Consider the following 10,401-nt stretch of genomic DNA (forward strand, 5'->3'; position numbering starts at 1 on the left):
CCAATTCAGTCACCAACTGTGTTCTAAAGTCTACAATTGTCCAAGCTGCAGCATCTAAACTCTCGAGGGGGGGGGCTGTCTCACGCCTTTTTGGGATAGAACAGGTTAAGACAATTTTAAGGCCGAAAATGTTACTCATATGAAATTTAATTATAGGAAGTTAGTTAAAGTAAGTGTAATTAATTAGGAAGTGTATCTATAGAAATTTTGTAATTAGAAAGTGTAACTTTTTAAGGAAGTAACCTTAAAGGAAATGTAACTTAAAGAAAATGTAACCTTTTAGGAAATGTAACTGATAGGAAATGTAATAATATAAAATGTAACTTATATAAGATTTAAATATAGGAAGTGTAATTATATTAAGTGTAATTATAGGAAGTCTATAGCAATTTTGTAATTAGGAAGTGTAACTTTTTAAGAAAGTAACCTTATAGGAAATGTAACTGATCGGAAATGTGATTATATAAAAATGTAACTAATATGAGATTTAATTATAGAAAGTATAATTGTAGTAAGTGTAATTACATAAAATGTAAAGGTGTTATATTATTGCATTGATCTAGTGTCTAAAGTTCACTCAATAAAGTTTTCAATATATCAGCTAGGGTTTCCATTTGCAAAACTTTTGCGCAATTTTTGCGAAAGAGAGCGCAAATTTTTGCTTTTGTTGTGCTACATTTTTGCGCGAAAAAAAAGCACTTTGCACAATCCTTCGCAAACTTCATTTCGCTTAAAATTGAGCTATTCCGCTTTTGCGTTATACTGTGTTTGCAATTATGCTAACCGCTCCTTTGAAACTAAGGCTAGAAACAGACGCGTATCATTTTTTAAATGTATATGTCTAGTCTTACAAAAAAGTATATGGTGAGTTGGCGAGGTAAAACCGACCAAGGTGTTGCGTCGAGGCTGTCCTGAAATGTGACGACTCAGAATTGTCTATATCTCAGTGGCATAGAGAGCATAAACCTTTGATATTTCAATCATCGTAAAAATTTACCACCGGTTTTGCGCAAATTACGCAAACAGAATTGCGTAAAAACGCGCCAAACTTAATGCGCTTAATGCAAAAGATGCCCAAAATTCACCAAACAAAGAAGTCATATGCAATCCATTATTTATGATTTTGTCTCCATTTAGCAAACTCTGTATTACAAAAAGCTCGTTAGTTTAATGATTTTACAACCGAGTTGATTAAGAAAATGATTTAACCATCACAACAGGGGGAAAATGGAAGAATTATTTTGATCATAAATAATTAAGTGACAAATTTTAACATCATTGTGCAAATTGTTTATTACGTTGTTTCATCTTTATTTTCAAAGTTCTTCTTTTGTCTTTGTTTTTCCAGATTTGACCGGAATATTCTTTCTGACAAAAAGATCATCAATAGTTCCGATTCGTTCACGATTCTCATTCGTCCCAACATGTCCGTTCTCAATATGTCGATACCCTACAGATTCCATGTATCTTAACACAAGTATTATCAGTATTATTTCTATTATTATTATTATTATTATTATTATTATTATTATTTTATTATTATTACTATTACTATTATTATTATTATTATTATTATTATTATTATTATTATTATTATTATTATTAATATTATTATTAATAATTCTTATGTTTACCTAATGATATCTAGTCTAGATCCCGGGAAAACTATTCCTCCCATATGTGTTTCTATACTCAACGCCTGGAAAATAATAATAATAATTGTTTGTATAAAACTATTAAAATATTATTAATCACTTTTTACCAATAATTTATGCATGAAATATTCGAGCACAACGATTAACAGCAACAAATTGGCCGATAATTGAACAATTCTATTCAGACCTTTAACTGGATATCAATTTTATATCTATAATGTTTGAACACTAACCTGGATATCAACTTTATATTTATTTTGTTTGATTACTAACCTGGATATTAACTTTATATCTATAATGTTTTAGAACTAACCTGGATATCAACCTTATATTTAATGTTTGATTACTAACCTGGATATCAACCTTACATTTGTAATGTTTAAGAACTAACCTGGATATCAACTTTATATTTGTAACGTTTAAGAACTAACCTGGATATCAACTTTATCCCAAGGGATTGTTTTTAAAACAGGGAATTCTGCCCCTTCGATATCCAAACTAGATATAAATTTATTAATGAATTATGTTTTAAAATAAAGATTGCACAATTATTTTACATAAATAACAGATTTAAATGTTTTACAATTATGTATTCTGAACTAGAATTCTTAAAAGAATAAGATTTAACAACAGTATTCATTTAACCCTATTCCCGCTGGGGGGGGGGGGTCAATTTGACCCCCCCCTGTAGTTTTTTTTACATAACTCAAAAAGTATTGGTCTGAGGCTGTTGAAATTTTCTGAATTTTCTTACATACCCAAAGCCCTCCCTTTAGGCCTAAAACCGGGCTTTAATACTAACTGCCTGAGTCCTCAGGCACACTGCCTGAATGACTGTTTTTGCCTGTAGCAAACTAAATCTTTGTTTTGACCCACTTTCACTTGTCAGATTTTGATAAAATTTAGCTTTTTGGAAAGCCTATGACATAAGGAAACGGATTACACAAGTTTTGCGAAAAAAAAATTGCAAATTTTTTGCAAACAACCTGTCAAAGGAAATTTGCACATTTTTAGTTTTTCTTGATTAAAAATCAGGTTATTTAAAATTTTGCAAAATTTTTTGCATATTTGAAATGGCATGGTCAAGGGCTTTTAAAAAATGTATAATTTGTCATTTTTTGGACAAATTTTTTTTTGCAAACATTTTTACTATAAAACTGGATTTTGCGATAAAAAATTCAATTTTCGCAAATTTGCAATTTTTTTTGCAGATTCTAAAAGTAGAGCACAAGAGCTTTCTAATGATGTATCATTTGTCATATTTGGACATAAAACATGGGAATTAGAGGGGGGGGGTCAAATTGACCCCCCCCCAGCGTATCCTGGTTTTCAAGTACCCCAGCGGGGATAGGGTTAAAAATATTATAAAATATTATATCATTTAAAAAGTTTTTAAAGGTTTTAAGATTTTCTTGTCTACCTGATATAGTGTACTGTCGGATTACCCAGGGCCAATAGTATTGTGTACAAAGGCATGCACTGCATTTTTACTATAGTTGAGCTAAAATAAAATGGCCGTCATATGTTTAATAAAAACAATGTTTTTAAGTTTAAAATATATCTGTCAATCTACAAGAAAAATGTTTATATATCAAATGTTAAACGAATTTACACTCTGATTTTAAATCCCTCGATCACACAAGATTGAGTATCAGTTTAAATTGCCTGATTTGACCAATAACTTGAACAAAAGCTTTATTTATTGTTAGCAGCAACATTTTAGACAGAAATTGGATTCATATTTACACATACAAAAAATTAATCAAAACACTTTTGACTCTGAGTTCGGATTTAGATTTTTTTTTTCAACTTCTTAATCTTTTTATGCTAAAACTCCCATTTTTGAAGAACAATTTACCTTTTTGGGTCAAAGAATTCATCAGTAATAATTCCACCCATAGAGGATGAGACGCCATTTTTATCCTTGGTTATAGCCTAAATATATTTTTATCCTTGGTTATAGCCTGAATATATTTTATCCTTGGTTATATCTTGAATATATTTTTATCCTTGGTTATATCCTGAATATATTTTAATCCTTGGTTATAGCCTGAATATATTTTTATCCTTGGTTATAGTCTAAATATATTTTTATGCATGGTTATAGCCTAAGTATATTTTTTTGCGTGGTTAGAGCCTGAATTTATTTTTATCCTTGGTTATATCCTGAATATATTTTTATCCTTGGTTATAGCCTGAATATGTATTTATTCTTGGTTATATCCTGAATATATTTTTATCCTTGGTTATAGCCTGAATATATTTTTATCCTTGGTTAGACTGAATATATTTTTTTAGAGCTGAAAACTTTAAAAATGTGGATATCATGATCAATGCTTGATCTCCTCTTTTTGTTAATCTGCAGATTGATATAATCTTTATTTTGATTTGAAATTGTCTAAAATTTAACCAGTCAGAGTGTCTTTTTCATTAACAGAAATACCAATCCGAAGCCGGAATATTTGCAAACAAAAATTGGTCGGAATCCAGCAGGTTTAAAAAGAAATTCAAAAGATTTTACAGTAAATATTTAGATGAAACTATCGAGATTATGGATTGCCAATTCTAAAGTTTTCAGCTCAGTTAAATTATAACAAAGAATTTTATTATTAATCTTAAAATGTTTCTTACATCTAGTTCGAAGTTTACAAGATGAGGTTTGGTTTGGGTCGCCAGACAGGTCTGTATTGAGTGTGCCTGGGAAGTAATAACTTGGTTCAGTTTAGCCGGATATAAAGTAACTAAGTTAACTTCACACAGAGATATTGAGACTTTTTTATGATCTAAAAATATGATCTTTGCAGTTGTTTAGAGTTGAGAAAGAAATTTTTAAGAAAGTACATCTTGCACTTTTTACATACAGTCATGAAAACAAATCCTACTAGTATGTGATAAAATCTTGATTTTATTTATAATCCTAAATCCTGCTATTAATGGGATATAATCTTGATTTTATTTATAATCCTAAATCCTGCTAGTATGTGATAAAATCTTAATTTTATTTATAATCCTAAATCCTGCTAGTATGTGATATAATCTTGATTTTATTTATAATCCTAAATCCTGCTATTAATGGGATATAATCTTGATTTTATTTATAATCCTAAATCCTGCTAGTATGTGATATAATCTTGATTTTATTTATAATCTTAAATCCTGTTAGAATGTGATATAATCTTGATTTTATTCATAATCCTAAATCCTGCTAGTATGTGGTATAATTTTGATTTTATTTATAATCCTAAATCCTGCTAGTAATGTGATATAATCTTGATTTTATTTTTAATCCTAAATCCTGCTAGTAATGTGATATAATCTTGATTTTATTTATAATCCTAAATTCTGCTAGCATGTGATATAATCTTGATTGTATTTATAATCCTAAATCATGTTGGTATGTGATATAATCTTGATTTTATTTATAATCCTAAATCCTGCTAGTTATGTGATATAATCTTGATTTTATTTATAATCATAAATCCTGCTAGCATGTGATATAATCTTGATTTTATTTATTATCCTAAATCCTGCTAGTATGTGATATAATCTTGATTTTATTTATTATCCTAAATCCTGCTAGTATGTGATATAATCTTGATTTTATCTATAATCCTAAATCAAAATTAGAATTATGTAAAGGAAATATCCGGGTATTAATATGCATTTCCGGGACAAAATATTTTTACATTTTTTATTTGAATGCAAAGTTTTACCTTTCTATGTTTCCTAAGTCCATCCTGATAAAGAAGGGGGTGTGCTTCAACAAGTAGACCAGTCCATCCATGGTTTACCTTCAGAAAAGGGAGGAGTAAAAAAGGCTAATTACATTTCATATAGTGACTGTACTAAAAGGTTACATTTCTTATAAAGTTACACTTCCTATAATTACGATTTCTGTAATTACAGTTCCAGTTGCAGGAAGTGTAACATTATAGGAAATGTAACCTTATAGGAAATGTAATTTTAGCAAGTGTAATAATAGCAAGTGTAAGTATAGCAAATGTAATTTAATGAAGTGCAACTTTATAAAATATGCGAAGTAAACAACATTCGAGTAAAATCTGTAGAAAATGCCAATTTACTGTTCTTTAAATCAATGTAATAAAAAATATAATGATATAATTTAGTCAATTTTTGATCTGACTTAAAATGTAATTTCGAGTATTTCTACAGTGCCCATGTAATACACAGTGGTACCTTTAATATTTTCATCTGAGCATTTGTTAAAATAGTCTTTTTAAGATTTGTTTCCCCTGAAAATTAATAACTTTGAATTGATGCTGGTTCTCTATAAAAGTGATGTTGCGGATTTATACAGCAGAAACAGAACAAGAATTCAAAAAAACGACGATATTTTCCTCGTTGTTCCTCAGACAAAGGTGTAAAGTTTACCGTTGTGGATCGGGCATACAAGTCTTTTATGAGGGGGGGGGGCATTTGAAATTTTCTATTTTAACCCTCCAATCTTTTTTATCTGTTTCTTTACATCAAACGTCTGAAACTGACTCCAGAAGTAATTTTTCATTAATGATTCAAAAGTTGTTTGAATTATAAAATAGAATAAGAATTTGAAAAATAAAAATTCTTTCATATTGCGCCTGAATTCGGTCAAGAAAAAAGTCGATTGGGAAATACACAAACTGCAGGATTACCTCAAAGTGTAGTGTATCAGAATGAGCCTCAAAGTTTGATGCTCCGGCCTCAATAAAAAATCCGTTTTTAAGTTCTTCTCCGAAAACCAGACGATCAACCTCCAGAGGCTGGCCGACCTCACCACTATGAATTTCAGAGGAAATAGAAAAAAAGTTGGATTAGAAATAGATAAACTCAAAAAATGTAAAAAAAAATTTGCTTTAAAAACTAGTCTCTTCTTACACTGATTTCATAATTCCTTTATCAAAGATTTAAAGAGATTAGAAAAGAAAAGTAGATTTAAAAAAAAAAATATTATGAGGAGAGTGTTCAGTTTCTGTAACAATTTTTATAAACACTTAATGGATCTACAGTTTCCTTAATTGATCAACAGTTTTCTTCGGAGGAAATAAAAAGATTTGGATAAAAACGAGGACGTTTTCTACACATCTATATATAAATTTAGCTTGTCTGTTTGTTTGTATTCAATAAACGTCAAAACGGCTGAACCGATCGGGCTCAAATTTTGTGTGGGACCTTACTTGACCCTAGGGAAGTTTTATGAAGGAAAAAAATTTTAAAAATTGTGTATAAAAGTTATTTTTGAAAATGTGCGAAAAAATATTATGAAATCCGCAAACTTTTTGTTTTGTTTTTGTTTTATACTGTACAAAGATAAGATGCTCAGAGCCTAACAGCCTAGAAAACTCAAAAATGGAAACATATTTGTTTTGCTATACAGGATTTTAAAACTTGTCGCTGACTCTAACACTGATTTTCTAATCCCTGTTCTTCGCAACCTGATGGTGATACAACTCTAATTTTTTAACTTTAACGTTTTGATTTATAATTTAAAACGTCAAAGGTCTATGGCATCAAAGATTTAAAGAAAACTAAACACCCTAGAGATTACTAAGCACAAAAAAAACACAATAAAGGAGTAGGGGGAGAGTGTTCCGTTCCTGTGACAATTTCATAAACACTTTTTGTATTCTTTAAAATTTTATCTAAGAGTATGAGAGTAACATTTTTGATTAAATACCTGATATGGTCTTGAATGTCTTCAATAGGAAAAGTAAAGTTATATTCTTCGCTATTAGGTTTTACGAGCATGCTCCTGTTGCATCAATTAAATCAGAAAATGTTTTTTCTAACTAATTTCAAAGGTTGATTGGGAATTTTCAAAATAGCAGCCAGACGATTTTTTTCTGATTTTTTATCCCGTCTTTTTACCATTATGTATTCTTCTTTTATTTAAGGGATGAAAAAACTAAGATCGGGTGATAATTTAAAAGTATTTTATTCTGATTTTCCTGACATGATCAACTAGTTCTGGTGCATCAGATTCAAAACAATTCCAGGATTCCTGAACGCTATATGATCCTGAAAAAAATTGAAAAAATACAAAATATGGGTGGAATCACATTTAAAAAGAAGAAAAAGAAACCCAAAGGACCAAATTGAGGAACTAAACTGAGTCAAAAAGGTTTTTAAAAACGTAATTGCTCACCTTCTATTGACGGGTCAAATTTATAATCCATTTTGTACATTGAAATCTAAAATATAGCAAATGTATTGATAGATATTAAATATGGTGAAATCAAACTTGTAAAATGTTTTATTTATCCCTGCTTGATTTATCTTTATTTCCCGGTCTCAGCCCCAATTCTCTTTATTCCAGATGTTAGTCGAAAGTCACAATTCACATTAATTTGTTTTTAACGGGGGGAAATGGGGGTTCCTTTTTCCAAGAGTAAAAAGTCCCTTTTCCTTGTCTTAGTCTATAGTCCAAAGTCAATATATACTCTAAAGGCATAGTCGTCAGCCCCAAATCCTATAGCCCATAGTCCCTTGTGTTCCCATTTTCTTAGGGTCCCTTGTCCCTTCTGGTTCCTTGTACCTTATGGTCCCTTGTCCCGTATGGTCCCTTGTACCTTATGGTCCCTTGTCAATTATGGTTCCTAGTTTCAAGTACCATTCAGTCTTTATTCCCAATAGTCCCTACCGTATTCCAAAGTGGTTTAGCTTCATGAATTAGAACTTTTACGTCTTCTCCTTTTACAGTTTTTGCATCGTATTCGTACAGAGTAATTTCTTCAGGCATAAATTCACAACCATTCCTGTAAATAGAGCTAGCTGTACTCTATACACAATTATTGTACAGTGAACACCATAAAACTGTGGTCCAGGAAGACGACATTCGGGCAATGTTATGTGTATTTGATGTTTTTCAAAACAAAATAGCTTTATCGGTAGTTTGATAATCAACAATAAAGTAAAACTGGTTTACGTGTATAAACTGCACAATTGCTGTATTCCGTGTTTATTGGACTAATTAAAATCAGAACTATATCATCATTTATCGAGTTACTTTTAAAATAAGAATTTATTATTACTTGTAGTCTATGGATCTGGAGTGGATTGGAAGTTTTGTTCTGTCAACCAAATTTAAATCTAAAATTATTTTTTTTTTGTAAAAAACAGAAGAACCTGTGCAGATAAACTGATTAAACGGAGGCAGAAAACTTGGCAGGATGAGAAAACAATTTTTTTCTCACAAATAAATATTTTTTCGGCAACAACAAAATCATTATTAATAGAGGTAAATAAATGATTGAATTCTCATGGATTTGTTGCAAGGCTCTCCAACAATGAAAAAAGGAGAAAAAGTTTTTAAAAAAAATGGCGATAGTAAGACATAAGAATCGAGAAAAGAAAGACTAAAATTAGTTTTAGGAAAGTTTAAATTTGTTTCATATGATTGTTATTATGAATATTTTGATTATTAAACAGGGTGTCCCAATAAACAAGGAAAATCAGTGACTACTTTGATATCGTCTTTGTAAATGATTTTTTGATTTAGTATGGTCATGACTACTAAGAAAGCTGTAATCCGTAAATATTTCGTCTGCTAGAGATAATAATTTGTTTGTTTATGTTTTGATTGCATTCAGCTGTACTTGGTAAAATGCGAAATTTATGGATATAAACAGAGAACAGTGGTTTCTCTTGACTGTTAATCATGCAGAAATGTTATATAATATCATTCAACGTCGCAGAATAAGAAAACAATCTTCAACCGTTTACAAAAATATACTTTAGCAGACATAACTTTATTTTGACCTTTGTAATTAGGTATAATACAATGCTAACTCTTAACAAAGACGATTTCGAACTCCTCGCTCAATTTCCACATGTATTGGGACACCCTGTACGTGTACCTTGATCAACTATTGGATCTTCTTCAACATCAGTATCAGTATCATCGTCACCAGATTTACTCTCAGAGACCACTGAATATGTTAATGTACAGTGAGACCTATATAACTCTGGAATATAAAGACGACTGTTAGACTTCAGTTATGATTTGAAGTAATCCTATGGATATGAAACAGAACACAGACTGTACACTGTACACAGACATATTTTACTTAATAAGTTGATTTTCAGCTTCATGGTTTCTTGTAAAACTGTTTGTTGTATAACAACATGAAATAATTCATTGCCTTTGTGTCCTATTCAACAGTGTTATTGGTCCAACTGTAATTGTACAGTTTATTTAAAATGTCGTCTTCTACACTCACCTGTGGAAATACTGTTTAACACTGAGAAAAGCACAAGAAAAATTGCATATTTATATATCATGTTATCTAAATAAAATAAATAAATTATCTTAAAAGCAATTGAACTTCCTGGAAGGAAACTGAATCTAGAGTTAACAGCGTTAAATAATTATATTTGTATAGTATAAGCCAAATCATTTAATGAAAAAAACATGATTGAAATATAATTTGCCTATGTTTATTTATTGACTCACCCCCCACAAAAAAAATAAACTTGCAAAATAGATAGCGAATTAATAAGATATTTCAAGCATTCTTAAAAATATCTGACAGGCTTACGGTTTCCTTTAAAACTAAGTTTCTCTGCAAAATTGCCAGTCATTCCTTGCCTATATATAAATTATTATATACCTGTACTTTTACGTTAACCTGTAGGGTTCAAAAAGTGTTTTCTAGGAAAGACCCAAAGGTGTTATGCGTCAAAACTATGGATCAATTACGGAAAATTGGCCGTAAACTCAAATAAATTAAATTATTCTTGTTTGTTTGCA

General features: G+C 30.0%; 1 protein-coding gene across 1 annotated transcript; it reads right to left on the reverse strand.

The window, feature by feature from the left end:
• Positions 1–512: 512 nt before the first annotated feature.
• Positions 513–9,933, reverse strand: LOC111712248 (uncharacterized). The gene is made up of 15 exons (XM_023486817.1): positions 9,872–9,933; positions 9,509–9,580; positions 8,684–8,741; positions 8,293–8,407; positions 7,798–7,843; positions 7,601–7,670; positions 7,330–7,404; positions 6,308–6,431; positions 5,369–5,446; positions 4,287–4,352; positions 3,514–3,590; positions 3,076–3,156; positions 2,087–2,153; positions 1,635–1,699; positions 513–1,467 (listed from the first exon to the last, which is right to left on the reverse strand). Exons 1-15 carry the CDS (start codon positions 9,930–9,932, stop codon positions 1,317–1,319), a joined length of 1,206 nt encoding a protein of 401 aa, XP_023342585.1. The 5' UTR covers position 9,933; the 3' UTR covers positions 513–1,316.
• Between the last annotated feature and the right edge of the window lie 468 nt (positions 9,934–10,401).

This window comes from Eurytemora carolleeae, unplaced genomic scaffold, assembly GCF_000591075.1.
Source record: "Eurytemora carolleeae unplaced genomic scaffold, Eaff_2.0 scaffold1249, whole genome shotgun sequence".
Classification (NCBI taxonomy): domain Eukaryota; kingdom Metazoa; phylum Arthropoda; class Copepoda; order Calanoida; family Temoridae; genus Eurytemora; species Eurytemora carolleeae.

What these genes read in the sequence shown, in the direction of transcription:
- LOC111712248 (XM_023486817.1), bottom strand. Translation starts at nt 9,932, where the DNA reads ATGATATATAAATATGCAATTTTTCTTGTGCTTTTCTCAGTGTTAAAC. An exon ending in ATTTGACCCGTCAATAGAAG is followed by an intron (nt 7,671 to 7,797) that starts GTGAGCAATTAC and finishes AATTTTTTTCAG; the next exon opens with GATCATATAGCGTTCAGGAA. An exon ending in GAACTAGTTGATCATGTCAG is followed by an intron (nt 7,405 to 7,600) that starts GAAAATCAGAAT and finishes TTGATGCAACAG; the next exon opens with GAGCATGCTCGTAAAACCTA.